Source organism: Primulina tabacum, chromosome 5 (assembly GCF_025594145.1).
Source record: "Primulina tabacum isolate GXHZ01 chromosome 5, ASM2559414v2, whole genome shotgun sequence".
Taxonomy (NCBI): Eukaryota; Viridiplantae; Streptophyta; class Magnoliopsida; order Lamiales; family Gesneriaceae; genus Primulina; species Primulina tabacum.
The window spans coordinates 10,553,569-10,572,125 of record NC_134554.1 but is presented as its reverse complement, the minus strand read 5'-3'; the positions used below and the strand labels follow the sequence as shown (position 1 = coordinate 10,572,125).

The following is an 18,557-nucleotide window of genomic DNA, read 5'->3' as shown; positions in this document are numbered from 1 at the left end:
GAGATGTTGAGTTTTTATTTTCCTGCTAAGACATCGCCTAGCAGAGGAGCAAAGTTTGGGAAGAGAAAAATTTATTTGGTTAGTCGATAACAAAAGATGTTTAAGGGGAGCAGAGTTTACGGGGATCGACCTGCCCGGTCAGGTCGTGGGGGTGTGGGGGCAACGCCCCCATAATTTTTTCAGAAATCATACAATCATTCGCAAGGGAATATATCAAATTTCTCAACGTATTGGACGAGGCGAAGGCGTGAAGGCGAGCCTGTGGCGCGAGGGCAAGCGAGTGGCGGGCAGGCAGGCTCTCGGCGAGCTGGCGTGGCGTGGCGGAGGCGAGCAGGCGCTCGGGCGAGCTGGAGTGGCGGGCGAGCTGCCGGGCGCGGGAGAGCTGGCGTGCGGCGCTCGGGCGCGCGGCGAGCAGACGCTCGGCGGGCGAGGGCGAGAGCGGCAGGCAAGGGGCTAGGGGCGAGCTGGAGTGGCGGGCGAGCTGCCGGGCGCGGGCGAGCTGGCGTGTGGCGCTCGGGCTAGGGGCGAGCAGACGCTCGGCGGGCGAGGGCGAGAGCGGCAGGCGAGGGGCTAGGGGCGAGCTGGTGCTCGGGCGAGTTGGAGTGGCGGACGAGCTGCCGGGCGCGGGATAGCTGGCGTGCGGCGCTCGGGCGCGCGTCGAGCAGACGCTCGGCGGGCGAGGGCGGAGAGCGGCAGGCAAGGGGCTAGGGGCGAGCTGGAGTGGCGGGCGAGCTGCCGGGCGCGGGCGAGCTGGCGTGTGGCGCTCGGGCGCGCGGCGAGCAGACGCTCGGCGGGCGAGGGCGAGAGCGGCAGGCGAGGGGCTAGGGGCGAGCTGGTGCTCGGGCGAGTTGGAGTGGCGGGCGAGCTGCGGGGTGCGGGCGAGCTGGCGTGGCGTGGCGTGGCGCTGGCGAGCAGGCGCTAGGGCAAAGGCATGGCCGAGGGCTTGAGGGCGAGCCTGTGGCACGCGGGCGAGCCGGCGCCCAGGCGAGCAGGCGAGCGTGGTGCGCGAGGGGGCGAGTGCTTCGGCAGGGCGCCGAACGAGCTCGGTGAGGGCGTGGCGCGCGGGAGCTGTGCGGCCGCGCGAGGCGAGGGCGCCGGGCGAGGGCGCGCAAGGGCGGACGCACGCTGTTGGGGCTAGCGTGCAGGTGGCGAGGTGATGATGAAGCGGTGCTAGGATTGATATTTGATTTGTTTCCAACTTTTTGGAGACTGACGGAGGCCTGGAAGAAAATGCACAACTCACGTGTTGTAAACCGAGAACAACGCAATCAATCGAACTTTGAACCTACGATTCAGTTCGACTCGGGAGGGGGAGACTGGTGATACCCAGGGATGAACCCATCAAGATCCGGCCCAAATTCCCGGCCCATCATTAAGGCCCACAGGTGAATGGCCCATGACAAGCCCAGGTATTCTTCTATAAATACCAGGTTGGAGCGTACCCAGGGATGAACCCATCAAGATCCGGCCCAAATTCCCGGCCCATCATTAAGGCCCACAGGTGAATGGCCCATGACAAGCCCAGGTATTCTTCTATAAATACCAGGTTGGAGCGTATGATTATTGAATTCACTATATTGTTTTCAGCAGCGCCCTTAGCTGCTCCCCCCATATATCCTCAGTCTCTGACTTGAGCGTCGGAGGGGCTACGCCAGGATACTCTCCTGGCCCCCTCCTAACGGTCTTATTTGTGATTTCAGGCCCAGGGTAATTTTGAAGCCCGTGTCTGGATTAGTGACGCTTGCGTGGATCGGACCCTAAATTTCCCGTTAGTATCAGTTACTATAAATATTTTACACTTAATAATATAGCATAAATAACATATGCGAGACCACGACTAATTCCAATATTAATAGATGAAGAAGTAGAAAACAAATAATTGGATACAAACGATTAAATATGATATGTATTTTCTAAATATAAACGAGGATATAACATGAGAACACACAATTACAAATGCGGAATCATATAACCGACCTCATTTGCTAAGATAAAGGCTTGTGTGTTATTGTTTGATGTGATCGAGGTGAAGTAGATGAGTCAGGTCGTGTGTTTCTCCAGGTCTGCTATCAGGATAATGAAAGAAATAAGAGTAAAGTGTATCTGAGTCAGAAACCTCTTTCCCGCGCAAATAGGATGATCTGCGTCCAAGAAGATAACCAAATGAATGAGCGTCAGAGGGATGTCCGACGTGGCCACTCCGATGCTTAAGTCAGTTAATGATTCAACACAAAACCAATGTAACCAGGTGATGATTGTGATATAGGTGTGCATGAAAGAGTTTGAGTAATAAATGAGCAATGAATGCTAATGTATTCAAAATCTGAATGAATTAAATGCAAGGAGAGAACCTGTTATTTATAGTACGAGAAGTGATGATTACCTCGTTCTTCGTGCTATATACTAATTATAACATGGCGGCTGATCATACCTTATACAGTGACATGTCAAATCTCATACTAGTCGCATCCACCTTAACTGATTTTGTCAACCACTTGGATCGGTGTCAGAGATGGGACAACCGCCTACACCCTATTCTGCTAGAACACTTGAGTGTGGTGCTCATATCGAGGTGCCCGGGTAGAAAATCTCCCGGAAGCTTGCATGAGAGCCCGAGCGCCCTAATAGCCCGAGGAGAAGACGTCCCGGGCGTTCAACTGCTTGGCCTCTGGTGACCCTACTTGCAGACTCACCCTGGATTGAGCTAGTCCATTTAGTATCCCGGGTTGTCCGTGACCTGGGTACAATTCACACCCATGACCCGGGAACAATTCACACCCATGACCCGGACACGATTCATAGCCCGGGATATGCCGGGCATCATCATTGTTGACTACGAATTTACTAAAACAAAAAACGAAAAAGTGAAAAGAAAATTTATTAGGATAAGTTTGAAGCAACATGAAATCATAAGCGTAAGCTAATATCAAAGCTATTTTGGACCTTTGAGCTAGAGTTTGTTCACAAGAAACTTCGAGGAAATCTCCCTTGTTTGTTTTCATATTAAATTTTCTGTTCTGTGCCAACTCTAACTATGACATCCGTGACCTGTAATTGTTGTGTCCCTATGCATGTGGTGTGTGTGACAGTTTGTTTGTATATCATAACAATCAGATCCACATGTTACATGTTTGTATCATATTAATATATCTAATGCGTAAAAAAAATTTCATATAATTTTATAAGAATTCAATAATTTTCATCGATTAACATATTATAATTTTGAGATTGATTTTTAAACAATCTGAAATTATTTTCCCGAAAAACTCTGAATTGGTTGATTTCTTCAATCATAGCCGACAAGAGGTCTAACATTTTTTGCAAGTATATATGATGATATCGGTGCCGAAATATACACAGGTGGTTAAGATTTGTTTGGTTGTCTATCGAAGGAAACTTCCTAGAAAATCCCTCGCAACATGGGCAAACTAAGGTTGTTCATTCACGAGAAAAATCAAGTGGTCTTGAGCGATTATTTTATCAAAAAATATATATATAAAAAACTAAAATACACTTGATATTTCATATAATTAATGTTCATAGCCTCAAACATTTTTGTGATGGATGCTGAAATGGATGTGAGTGACCACATATTTTGTCAGTTGTCCCAAATATATAGTTTATTTTTACTAGTATTTTTAAATTTTTTTAAAATAATATAACCTTATTTATAACTAAGTTTTGGAAAATTGTGCAATTATTTTTCAAGGAAATAAATAAAGATATTTTTTTGGTTAAATTCACTTTTTCAATTATATTCTTTAATTTTTATGAAAAACAAACAAGTTTGTATATGTGAGACTCGTAAAAAAATTACAATGAACTAAAAATTATTCAACCACGATATATGATTGAGGAATAATTATTTCAATATAATAATATCTATACAAAAATATTTTATGCTTAATTTATGGTTGATGTAATAAATTTAATATATATATACGAGTAAGAAGGATTCTTGAGAAAAATAAAACATGAGGCATGGAATTGAAGAAATTCGTTTACATTTTATTTTAGGGTACTATTCGAGATATGCTGCACACTCATAATGCACAATTATATAAATGAAGATGAAGTGACACTCACTTAATAAATGTGTAATTTTTTTGTTTCATCACATCTAATAGGTGAATGTCACTTCATCAATATTTACATAACTGTGTACTGTATGTGTATAATATATCAAAATTATATATTTGTGTGTATTTAGTTAATTTATGATGTTAGTTTTGATTTTTCCTTTCTTTTTTTTTTTGCCCCATCATCTTTTTTTCCAAGCGAAGAATTCGAATGAGACTTGTATTATCTAATGGTGTTCAGAGAAATAAAAAAATTACTCGAGGCAGAGCTTACTCATCTCCCAGCTTATGTACAAAGATACACGCAATCCTATATTACCGTATCCAACGCCGCCTGAACTGGCCAAAAATAGAAATCAATTTTTGGGGCAGTTGTTAGGATTGTTTTGAAAATGATAAAGAAAATGTATCTCGAAATTTCCAGGAAGTTTCATGGCCGTACATGTACTTGAGCTATGAAAACTTTTTTTAATTTTTTTTTTGTTTCTGTTCATAATATAAAATAAATCATTTGTTTCAACCAATAATAAATAAATAATTATTATTTAGGTGAAATATATTTTTAATTGGAAAAAAATATTAGGCAAATATCTAGGCCTCTTGTAAATTAGATCGAGTTGATTCGTTCAAAAAATATATATACGATATTATCACATAAGATCTATTCATATTTGAAAGCAATCATTCAAATAAGTTCGTATTATTTCGATGATTTAATTGACACAAGTAAAACCAATCAACAGCACGTCTTTAGGTCCAACGATTAAACAATTAGTACTAAAACCAATATCATAAATATTCGATTACTAAGAATTGTATGTTGGTGTAAGTTTGAGTTAATTTATGTGTAAGTAATGATTGTCTTTGTGGAGAGTTGATTGAAACATTATTTAAATTTGAAATTTTCCCAGCTATGAGTAGCAATAATATTTTTTATAAAATGACAGCCACTCGAGCTAGTGTTCTATATTTTTACTTATGCTATTTTTTAAAAAAGGCGACTGATTAATACACTTAATCTATAAATATATATATATATATATATGGAGGTTCCTGATTGAATAGTTTCTTAAATTTCGAGAGTAGTTATCTTGTGAGACGGTCTCACGAATCTTTATCTGTGAGACGGATAAACCCTACCGATGTTCAAATATAATTATGAGAAATAGTGAAATAGAAAAAAGAAAGAAAAAAAAAGAGCGTAAGAATTGAACATACAACTTGATATATAAAAAACAAAGACTCTATCCACTAAACTATATATGACTTGTATTAAAATTTTAACACTTTATTAATATATATAAGTATCAAAACAGACTAATGACACCAAAATTAGTTACTTAACATTATGTTTGGATGTTTAAAATTTTGGATTTGAGAGTAAAATTGGATTTGAAAATTAATGAATTTCGAATTCCATCTTGTGCTTGGTTTGAAATTTAAAAATTCTATTTAAAACTCATTTATTGTTTGGAAAAAAAAAATAATTTGAATTTATAAATTTAAAATTTCACTAAAATAATCTTAATTATTTTTTACATAAATCAATGTTTAAAACATATTATTCACATTATTAAAAAACTGAAAAATTAAAATTAATTTTATCATATATTTCTCTATATATGTAATATCCTTGTCTCACATCTTAAAAATTAAAGATTTAAAATGAGTTTATAATGAGCTTATAATAGACTTCTATAACAACTTGGGTTAATCATTTTCGTAAAAGCGAGGACGAATACAAAGTAGTTGCTATAGGGGCCCATTGTGCAGTCACGTAGGCTCGGACCCGGCGCGGACCCGAGCTCGAGGCGTGACAAGATAATTTCAATTATATATTTGTGTTATATAAACTACATAAACTCTTATAATTAATTAACTACTGTTAATGAGCACAAAATGAATTAATTAAAATAAAATAACCAAACATAACATAGAAATATTCAAATTTAAATTATAAAAAATAAATTATTTCAAAATTAAACATTCAACAACATCCTAATTTTATAAATAAAAAAATAAATTATTATTGAATAAAGAATTATTCAATATCAAAGACAACTATAAGAATAGATCTTAAGAATCAAATATGAAAAATAAAAAATAAATAAATTTATCATTTAATCCAACCATGACATATAAAGATGGGAGAAGAACGATAATTTAAAATTTTTGTTATGAATATTTTTGTAAGTTTATTCAAATCCAAATCCCATCAAATCAGACCAATCTTGAGAAGATTGATTTTATATACAATGAAATTCAGTTAAATCCTATAAAATCTCTTAAAATCCAATTCCATTTTTACATAAAGTTTTTCTCATCATTGACGTAACAGACGTGCATGTCGGCATTGGTAATTTGGTTTGGAGTCGAAATACATTTTAAATTACCGACCATGCATATACCATGCATGCATCCACTATATATTGGTCAATACATTCAGCTCACATAATCAGTTAGCATCTTAATTAATACTAGCTATTTTGCACGCGCGGTGTGTGTACGGTCTTTTTTATAATTATCGAGAGATTAAAGTGAAATTTGACAAATTAATGAGGGACTAAAGTGCATTTGAATTATTGGAATTTTAAAAAAAATAAAAATAAAAGTCTTTTTTAAAATTTTAAAAAAAATTGTAATATTGGTATGACATAAGTGCAAAGTGAAATTTTACAAAATATCGAGGGACTAAAGTACTATTTGAATTGTTGTAATTTAAAAAAATAAAAATAAAAATAAAAGTTTTTTTTAAAATTTCAAAAAACAAAAAAAAAAATTGTAATATTGGTATGACATAAGGGCAAAATGGGAGAAAAAAAGTTGGTGTCCATTTTATCTGTATTAGGCCCAACCTTAATATATAGCATAGAGTATATAGATATAGATATAAACGAAAGGTATATTATTTGATCACTATTCCAAAAAATTATTCGTTCTAAAATAACATCATCCGTACAAAAGTACTGTATAATAATCAATCACATCAAAAGTCAAAAATAATATATTTATGTATAATGTAAATACATAGCTGCTATCTTTTTTAAAAAATAAAAAATAAAAATACATTGCTACTAGCTAGTCATCTATATAATTTCGAATTCTTAAAGTATAGGCAAGCTTTTCTTTATAAAAAGTTAGGTACAAAGTTTTTGGTTTTTTAAAATAAATATTAAAATTTTAATAAAATAATTTAATATAACAAAATTGTGTTTTTTCTAATATTTATAATAAAGCTGAGTCTCAAACCCAGACTCCTCTTTGACATGAGATCAGAGAATGCGAAGTTTGATACCCCGTCTCCTTTTTAATATGAAAGAAAATGAGAGTTCTCATTAGGGATGACAATTTTTTTTGAATCCATAGGAAGATTTGATATCTCACTCAGGTGGAGGAAGGTAATAAGATATTTTTGGACATGATTAAATAATTGAGTATATTGATTTTTGGTGGAGACGGGTCTGGTATAACCCTAAACATATCTGATGCGATATCTTATTAAATACATACATATAAATATATATAACATATCTGATGCGATATCTTATTAAATACATACATATATATATATATATATATATGTGTTTGTAAATATATTTTATACATATATATTTTTTAATTCTATTATGTTTTTGTCGAATGATTGTAGTGGGATAAAATGAAGAAAATTATTAATATATAGTTGATGTTATTTTGGTAGGATAATAGTGTTGAATCGTTAATATATTAGTATATTGTAGTTAAATCGTACAATAGCTTAAATGTCTTCCGGTATGGGTAATTGTTGTTGTAATGAGAATTCACATTTTAGCCCCCCAACGCTTGGGCCAAAGTATGGGTGTTCAAACTTTGGATAAAAGTGAAAAAATCGAAAATCCAAACCGAAAAAACCAAACACTCGAACCGAAAATCGAATTTTGTAACTCGGATATAAATGTTAAAACCGGAGTTTATTTAGTTCGGTTTCGGATTATATATGTCAAAATCGAAAAAACCAAAATTTCATTAAATTAATAAATTTTTAATATTTTTATTTATATTATATATTTTGATAAGATATTTAGTGAATGAAGAACTATTTTTAACAATTTTTAGTTTACTGTTGTTTGTTTACTTAATTTAAACCTTATATTTAAATTCTTTACTAAAAAAACATGTAGAAAGTTAACATATTATATTTTACAATATATTTATATTATTAATTTAAATAATTGTACCAAAACCGAATTAACCGAACCGTTTTGATAGAAAATAGAACAGAACCGAAGAAAATCGAAGAAAAATGATTCGGATATCGGATTATATATTTCTAAAATCGAAAACCGAAAAAACCAAAATAGAAAACCGAAAACCGAATCGAACCGAATCGAACGAGGAACACCCCTAAGCCAAAGCCTTCATGAGATCCCATGTATCATTACTCACATGACTATCTCACTCATGGTAGTTGTTTCTCAAGTTTTTCTTAGCATTTGAACTCAGCACCTCATGTCAAATACATAAATTCTGTTTAGTGTAACATTTGTGCTTGACTTGAGGTAATTTTGAGATATGTGACATCTTGAGAAGTTTTCTCAGGCTGCGTGTGAGTGAACACATAAGCACGTTTTGGAAAGATCAATGTTAGTATAGTACGAACAGTTGTGAATCTGGGACGTTACAAAATGGTATTATAGAGGACCTCTCTTGATACAGTGTGGTTTAGAGGCGAACCAAGTGGAATCCGGTATGCATGTGACGCCTGATGCTGAAGAGGACGAGCAGTGATTGTTGATGCCAAGAGGTTTTACGGACAATGAACAGTTTCTGGCATACTTCTAGGCAAATAAGAACGTGAATGAACCGATCAAACATCGTAATGAGATAGATTCCAAAAATTGTGCATGTATGAGATTGTAAAGTTGATGATGACTTACAAGAATTGATAGGTAAAACTCATACTACCAACAAGATGCATATTTTTTCGTAGCTAATCACTTAAAAACTTCAAATTTAAGTATGTTTGACTTACGGTAATTCTGAGGTAAGTGATCCCCTATAAAGTATTTCAGGGTACGTGTGAGTAATGACATAAACACGCTTGAAATACCAATGTTTGTATGATGTGGACAATCGATATAAGGACGCTCAAAGAGCCCGTGTTTAGTACAGTATGTACAATCGTCGAATATGAGACGTTGCAAAATATTACTTACTCTCAAATAAAAAAAAGACGTGTTTTGTACAATGTAGACAGACAATCCTCAAATACGAGCGTTGTAAAGTGAACTTGCCATATTCAGGGTTCTATATTGTGTACGGTGGTTTAGATAGTTTGGAGGAGGTCATTACAAAATTATGTAGAAATAGCGAAGGATTCCCTGGATACTTGTGTCACACTACATAATTAGCGACATATTAAATGCATTTGAGAATATAAACCGATAATTCACTCTTTAAAGGTAAAATAGAAAAAATATTTAAATAGTAAAAATATTTTCTAAATTTTTCTATTTTATGTTTTTGGTCATGTGCATTAGAATTTTTATTTTGTTTTTGGTATTTTTGCCGAAACATTTGTCGAAAAATACTGATGTAATACCGAAAAATACTCACATATCCGACAACACTTTTAACCCTCCGTAAAACGTACCAAAAGCCAACACACAACCTTAACCCAAATCTAAATACTTAATAACCAAAATACAAAATAGAAAAACTTAGATAAAATCCATCGATCCACGTCCGAGCTAACAGAACTCCCTATTGGTCATATGCCTTGCCAAAATAACGAAATTTCGCGGAAACAACAGCACTGGCCGATACTGGTTGTATAAGTTGAGACCGAGAGATTATCTCGAACATCGAAAACCACAAAGTGTTCAGAATTCTTCAGGCAGTTTTATCCATTCAGTCACCACTTTCCCGCTGCAGCTGTTACATATCGCAACATTGCTGATTAATTAAAAAGAAAAAAAGAGAGAAATTTGAGAAATGGCGGAAGCATGGGCCATGGAGAACGGGAACACCAAGGGGCTGAGCAAGGATATGAAACATGGCCGCACAGCGCACAACATGTCCTCGTCTTCCCTGCGCAAGAAATCCGATCTTTCTCTTGTTAACAGAGTAAGGGTCGGATTTCTGCGAAGCTTTCTGGCAAACCTGCAGGAGGTTTTGCTGGGAACCAAGCTCTCCGTGCTGTTTCTGGCCATCCCTTTCGCCATTGTTGCGCATTATTGTCATTTTGGGAATGTGAGTATAACACCATTGTTCATATTTTCATGTCATTTATTTGTACTTGGATTGAGTTTTGTAATGGGTGGCGGAATAAAAAAATTCAATGTGAGAGGTGGGATTTGGACAACGTACGTCGAAGTTAAAATAGTATTTTTAATTTCATCTTGTCGACAAATAAAATGTTATGTGGTTCAGAACCCTATGTTTTTAAAAACTTTACTATAATATTATATATTTTTATATGTAAGTTAACTTTGAGTGAATAATACTCGTAATATACACAATATTTAGATTGATTATTAATAATGGTGGACTAATTGTCTCAATTATTTTCTACTCAGCCATGGGTATTTGCTTTAAGCTTACTCGGAATCACTCCCCTTGCCGAACGAGTTAGTTTTCTCACAGAGTAAGACCACATATATACCGAATCCATATATCTATATCTATGCACACATACATATACGTACACATTATATAGATATATATGTACATATGTACATGTGTATATGTTATCATCGAGGATTTACTAATCAGCATCCTATCATTCACTCCATAATGCAGGCAAATTGCTTTCTATACAGGGCCAACAGGTGACTTGCTTCATCTTACTTAACTAACTCTATGCAAATAAATTATTACATGCATATATATATATATATATATATATATATATATTTCAACCAATTACTGTGTGTGTAAGAAAAATATGATCAATTACACTTTTGTGTAATAATTTTTGGTGTTTGCAGTTGGAGGACTCTTGAACGCAACATGTGGAAATGCAACAGAGATGATAATAGCCATACTTGCGCTAATCAACCACAAAGTTTCTGTGGTCAAATACTCTCTATTGGGATCTATTCTTTCTAATCTTCTTCTGGTTCTTGGCTCCTCTCTCTTCTGTGGTGGCATTGCCAACATTTCGGAACAACAAAAATTCGATCGAGTAAGAAAATAAAAAGCATATATGTATGAACCCTTAATTTGCTTCTATATTGTATGTTAATTTAGCTAAGAATTCAATGGGATATAAATATACAAGACATCTTTGATGCCTCTGAGAGAAAAGATGGAGTCCGAAGTTGATCGGAGATAAGATATACTCTTGTTTAATTATGTGTGTAATGTATGCATAATTTTTTTTTTCTATTTTTAGGAGTTATAGAGTTGAATTTGAGTCCTTAGCAAGTAATAATATTTTTGTGTTAACATAGACTCATATATGGGCAATTTGATTTATCCTTTTTTGTGGAGATAACACAGGAATATATCATTCATTTGTAGGCATTAATATTTTTCATTTAAGTGATTTTAGATTCTTTTGCGTGATCAATATGTTTATTTGTAAACATTTTTAACTTAATTATCATATTGAACTTATCATAACGTTGAATTCGGGAATATTTTACAAAATTGAACTTATCAAACTTCAACTTCTCGACGAATGATCAATTGATCTAATCCATTTATATTAACTTATTTTTATTGCAAAACTACAGAGACAGGCAGATGTCAACTCATTGCTTTTGTTCCTGGGATTATTGTGCCATGTACTGCCTATGATGTTCAAATTTGCTGGAAAATCTGTTGAACAAACAGCGGTTGGGATACTCCAATTGTCTAGGGCAAGCTGCATTATCATGCTCATTGCATACATTGCATATCTAATCTTCCAGTTATGGACTCATCGACAATTATTCGAAGCTCAAGAGGCAAGTCCCGTGCAAGATTTTTGGCACATTATTGATCTCGGATGACAATTACTTGTTACCCTAGGTTTCAATTAAATAATTTTTTTAAAAATGAAATAATAATGAAAAACGGTTGTTTTCAGGACGACGATGTTTACGATGATGATGTATCAGAAGAAACCACAGTTATAGGGTTTTGGAGTGGATTTATTTGGTTAGTTTTCATGACCGGAATCATAGCTGTTCTGTCCGAATACGTTGTTGCCACAATCGAAGTAAGTACACAAACTTAAATGCTTATGTTAAATAGTTCAACATACTTTTAATTTGATTCATGTTTAAAATTATGTTCGAAGTTAAGAAAATAAAAAATTTGTTCATATTTTGTATATCTTTTTGTTCAAAATATACATAGGATGCATCGAATTCTTGGGGGTTATCCGTCAACTTCATCAGTGTGATTTTACTACCAATTGTGGGAAATGCGGCAGAACATGCCGGGGCTATCATTTTTGCATTCAAGAACAAATTGGTGAGTTTTATTAACTAATTAAATACCTCAAAAACTATTGATCTTTAATGATTCATTTTCTAAAATATTCCGGATGCTTCTGCGCAATTTAGAATGTTCTGGAAATATGAATCACCATTTAACAATATTTAGTTTTTGGTGAAACATTACACTGAAATTTATTTAACTTATATCTGATGCAGGATATATCTTTAGGCGTGGCACTAGGTTCAGCAACTCAAATTGCCATGTTCGTGGTACAGTTATTTATACATCATTCTCAAAATTCTTTAAAACAATTTTTCGAATTACGGAACAATTATTATATTTTAACTACGATTAATTTTAAATGTTTAGGTCCCAGTAAGTGTAATTGTTTCTTGGATCATGGGTAACAACATGGATCTTGACTTCCATATCCTGGAAACAAGTTCTCTTGCCATTTCAATTCTGGTCACAGCATTCACTTTACAAGTAAGTTGATTCGACGATGAAATCTAGTCCAAGAACTAAAAATTTTTATGTTCTATCAAAATTACCATCGATTTTAAGGAAAAATTTACATTTTTGCTTCTATGTATGTACCTTTTACGATTTGGTCCTTTATATTGTCAAATTTAGGTTCCAGTCCAGTCCGCTCCGCTCCGCTATCTTTTTTTTATTTGCGATTTTAGTCATTTTTCCCGACTTGGTGTTGATGTTGCGCCAACGTGGTACTGACTCGATGAAAAAAGATTAAAATTGCCAAAAATTGAAAGACACATGGCTAAGAACCAAAATCGCAAAGAGATAAATATTTGTTTAAAGGATAATAAACGGAGGTAGCGTGCATGAATAAGTTATTGATTCAATTGCATTTTTATTTTTAAACCCTATAAAAAAAACTTGCTATTTTGCAATGTAATGACACTATTTTTTTTGAAATTTTACAGGATGGAACGTCACACTACATGAAGGGTTTGGTTCTTCTGTTGTGCTATGTAGTTATTGCCGCATGCTTCTTCGTGTTCAAAACGCCATTTATCAGTAAGAATTTAATTATCCTAAGACAACAAATAATTAGGGGAAATAACCGAATTCGTCCAACAAATTGGACAATTTTGAATTTTGAGGCTCTAAGTGGTTCTTGCCATATATTAGTTTTTTTTTTTTAGCCCTTTTTTCCCAAAGTATCGACGTGACACTAGAAATTTTCACGAAATGTCACCGGATATTGTTGACGCATCTAGCAACACGACAATATTCCGACAAAATTAAATAGTACAAAAAAACAAAGTGACCATAATAAGATCCAAGTTCGATAAGTTAAAATGATGAAAATAAATGGACATATTTTCCCAAATATTTATTACATTTATATATGTTCACCATAGATTTTTGTTTGACCATTAATCTCATGACTTAATATTTTTGCTTCTTAAATTTGTTCGCTCGCTTGCAGACGATGGAAGTGCTTCAAACATAAGGCTAATGAACACCTCCCAGGGTCAGGAAATCATGAGAATCTGAATGGATTTTCAAGCGAACGAAGGTAGATTCAGCAGAATATATCGGATCGACGACACGTTGTTCATTACTTCATGCGCTCGGATGGAGTCGGATTCGAGAAGTCGAGGATCAGTGAGATTCATCATTATTAATTATTTGAACGAGATCCCCGGTTCTCAAATTCGTGGATGAAAGTAGCTAAATTAATGTGGGAGTGATTCTGTTTATGAATAAGGGTTTCCAGAGTGGCTTCTTGCTACGGAGTAATACCAGTTTGACAGCCAAGTTGGGGGTTGTCCTTTTTCCTTTTTATTTATTGGGTTATTTTCCTATGATGTTTTATATGTGTATTAATGTTTGATAAGCTAAAGTTGTAATTCGGGATATGATATTTGGTATTATATTTCATATCATTTCATCTGGATTAACATGCTATGTGAAATTATTTAACGTGTCTTGCTAAACAACAAGCCTCATGGTACAATATAAACCAAAACCAGCTTATATCATAAATACCATAAAAATGAAATCGTCTTTACAATAGCAACTCTGAAAACGATAATATGCGGAAGCGTTTATAACTTGAATTAAAAACTCACAAGAACATATTCTTAATTAAAATTCTTCATGCGTCCATTATCAGTCCAAAAACTGGTGTACGATTCTTCTTTTTCTATTTCTTCTTCTGATTTATCTGAGAGGGTAGAGTAAGGGGTGAGTGATATGGTCGTCACTTAGCAAATGGGGTCGTTCGAGCACAACATAACAAAATGCATAAAAATTCGAAACGCACACCTATCATAACATGACTTAAACCACATGCATAACGTCTACTAAACATTGAGATTCCTCTACTTTTTAATGGTTTACTGATATCAATTCTCAATTTTTACTTCTCTAAGGGGGCGATGCCATATAGCGGCTACATCCCTACCGCGTAAGGGTCATATCATGGTTGAGATTCCTTCCCATATCAAATTGAATTCTCACAGTGTCAAAACATAACTCATGCAAAAATCGTAACCAGAAGGGGTAGAAGAAGAATTTGCAATCGACAGAATTTTCAAAAACAAAAATGCATATAATCAAAATTAAATCTTTAAAACAAGCCCACTTACCTTAGACTAGAAGAAAACGTTAACAATTCAGAAACCATAGAAGAATCATGCAACCGACAATTCGAACACGCAGCAGCACATCTAACCAAAAAAATCAGCCGTCTTGTAAAATTCTTTGCGTCTTATTGCACCGTTGGATCGGCTTAAATTGGACATTACGTTCACAAGTAAGTCAAATGAATTATGAACGGTGAAGATCGGGTTTGGATGTCGTTTGTTCCTATTTATGGATAAACAAACGTAGGTATGCTGTTCTCGCCTCGAATATGAGCAGTTTTCTTGCGAAGACATTAAACAAAAAACTAACCGCTGGATTTGGGCGAATTTTGGATATGTTATTCGAAACATATCGAAGCTTATTCTGAACGGTAAGGATCGGATCCAAGTACCCTAGCGAGAGAAACCAATTTCTGAACTTTGGACATAATTTTGATGACTCGTGCATATTTTTATTTTTGAAGAGAAATTTTAGAGAGAAAACTCGAAAATTTGATGTGTAAATTATGAACGAGAGTTTCTCCTATTTATAGGGGTGAGATGAAAAACATATCATAATTTGATTGATATTTTTTCCAAAATTGGGAGATGTTCCTTCTATAAATCGAATGTATTATAAATCGAAAACAAATTCTTATACATGTTTATATTTAATTAATTACGTGCCAAAAAAGTTGGGTTCTCACATGTCTCGCGTTAGATTATTAGAATTGTTGGAAAATCTGATATGGAGAATAGGAAACCGAACCGTCGCGGCAAATAATAACTTCAGATATCACCCAAAAAAAATTTAGATTGAGGCGTGCTAAAGCATTATAGTAAATAATATTTTCTCTTGACGTAACAGGATTAACGGCCAAACAGTACTGCTTAGAATACAATGTATCTCGTTTTCGACCAAGTTATACGGTTTGACACAAGACTACCTTTGCTATTTCTTTAAATTTTAAAAAAAATTATTTAGTTAGACGGTTAAAAAATTCTGAACCATTCCAGTAGGTTGAGCACCCCTTTGAAGGAAGTATAGAATAGCAAATCAAGAACATTTAAATAAGTTTGATTTTCCATTGGATCATAAACCTCACTTTTCTAAGATGTTTTTCTTCTTTTCGGAATTGAACATTAATTGCAACGAATCAATATGATTCCTTGGACATGTAACGTATTATGTCACAACAGCAAGTGAAAATCAACGAGATATATGCATGCAAATCTGAGAAGTTGGCTGGAACACTGCAAAGACCAAACGCAAAAGCCATATAATAAAGATATCAACACTGTAGCATTTGAAAAATAGACTGCTGTATGCGTGACTCAAAATAAGACATAATTTTTGTCTGAGTGAATTGATAATATCATATTTGTATCTCACTCTTGCTCTTCGGCAGAAATGAATATATATTAACAAATGTCATTCAATAAATTGCAGCATTTATGAAAATTAACAGGAACTAAAATGTAGACACGGTCATGACAGTTATTTATTAAATGAATATCTTTCAATTAAAATTAAGATAATTAATCTAGAATAAATATAATTAAAATTAATGATAATGATAATCTGAAAATTTTATTTTCTTTGAAAACTAAATTATATGTATGTATATACATACACACACACACATAATTTAGTTTTCAAAGAAAATAAAATTTTCAGATTATCATTATCATTAATTTATATATATATGTCTAACAGGAATAACATATATATTTCTTTTGATTATATATAACAAATCAAAAATTGGATTACTGATGTTTTTAAGAATAGCTTATCGTGATATAAAAGTAGACTTGGAATTCATGGTAATTAGTTCAAGAATAAATCAAGAGCCCCGAAGTTAATGAAGCAGGAGGCAAGAAAGGGAGAAAAGCTTTTCTCTAAAGATTAAAGAGGTGAATTCTAAAAAATAATTGGCTTGTTTTCACCTTTAGTTTTGTAAGCAGTTTGGTCGTAGTCCAGTAAGTTGATTTCTTTATTTTGTTTTCGTTTTGTCAATATATAAAATTAGCACTTTGGTGGGGGAAAAAAAGTAAAAGATAAAAAAAATTATTGTACTAAGATCAAAATTTTAATATTTATGGACCAAAATCCAAAACAAAAACTTATTGGAAAAACAAGCTAATTATAATATTTGGAAAAGTTGGGCAATCGGACTAAACGTCGGAGCTTCCGCCCATTTGAGGGAAGATACACAGATGAGAAATCAATAATTATACAAACGATGATACTGAAAGTCTGAAACAACTACAAAAGACGGTTTTGGATATTTGGATACTTATCATTCATTTCCTCCAATGTGATCTCTTGGAAGAGAATGTTGGACTTTGTACTTTAGAGGGCTATTGGACTTTTCCATTTTGATTTATAACACTTTATGATATGATAAGTGGATGATTAAGTGTGGAAGAAGAGTGTCCCACACACTAAACTAATATTAACATGAGTGAGATTATATTGATCAAGTTATACTTTATGAATGTACAAAAAATACTGGTCAATAGGCTCTCTCGCGTGTGCATGTGCAAGGGGTGCAAATCAAGAGTCTGATAATTTTTGCACTGGAAAAGGCTCGACTTGTGTGTAAGTATACGACCGCGTAGTGGGTGCGTCGAATGTCGGATCGATCAAGACAAAATTGTCCACCAAAATTCACTTGGATTTTGCTATTTCATGAATTTTTATTTTCGAAAATTCACCTTAGAAGTTTTTGTTTCATAAAAGCAATGTAAAGTTAATTTTGAGATTAGAAAGATTCTCAATCTTAGAGTACGAGAAATCATGAAATTAATGTCATATAGCCCAATCTCATTAGTTAATTGAATTTTTTTTAGCATGTATGAAGGAGAAAAAGAAACACAGTTGGTTAAAGCTATTATATATCAGTGATATTACATGAAGTTTTTGAAGTAATAAAAGAGTAGTTGGTCAATATTGTGGTTTTGTGCGATGACTATAAACATTTTAAATTCTCTCTTTGAAAATCAAAAATACATTTATTAAGTATGTTGATTATTTGATATGTGGTTCAATTTTTGGTTGTTATCGAGTTGATTTTTTTAAAACACATTTTGATAATATATTCTTTCACTTGTTTTTTTATGACCTTCATAGATATAGAATAAACGAATAAACTTCTGGTGTAATTGATATTTTTATTCTTTTAATATTTAATATAATATAAAGGTTAATTGTGTCAACACAAATAATTTTATTTCATTATTCCGTTTTATTTTTGAGTTACCAATCATAATATATAAGTAATGCTTACTTATTCCATTTCTGTATGTCCAATATTTCTGTTATTTGTCATGTTGATTTCATTATCACCTATGGCATTTATGTTGTTACAATTAAATATTCACGGATCCTTATTAATGATATAAGTCAATCATGTTCATGTTTATAATAAAAAGTAATATTTTCGTATGGATAATCCAAATAGAATGTTTGTCT

General features: G+C 34.1%; 1 protein-coding gene across 1 annotated transcript; it reads left to right on the top strand.

The window, feature by feature from the left end:
- The first annotated feature begins 9,911 nt into the window (after positions 1 to 9,911).
- LOC142546425 (vacuolar cation/proton exchanger 3) lies at positions 9,912 to 14,416 on the top strand. Its single transcript, XM_075654128.1, has 11 exons — positions 9,912 to 10,310; positions 10,637 to 10,704; positions 10,860 to 10,888; positions 11,048 to 11,244; positions 11,798 to 12,010; positions 12,133 to 12,264; positions 12,405 to 12,521; positions 12,704 to 12,757; positions 12,858 to 12,974; positions 13,433 to 13,526; positions 13,942 to 14,416. The coding sequence occupies exons 1-11, from the start codon at positions 10,053 to 10,055 to the stop codon at positions 14,007 to 14,009; spliced, it is 1,347 nt and encodes a 448-aa protein (XP_075510243.1). The 5' UTR covers positions 9,912 to 10,052; the 3' UTR covers positions 14,010 to 14,416.
- Positions 14,417 to 18,557: the final 4,141 nt, after the last annotated feature.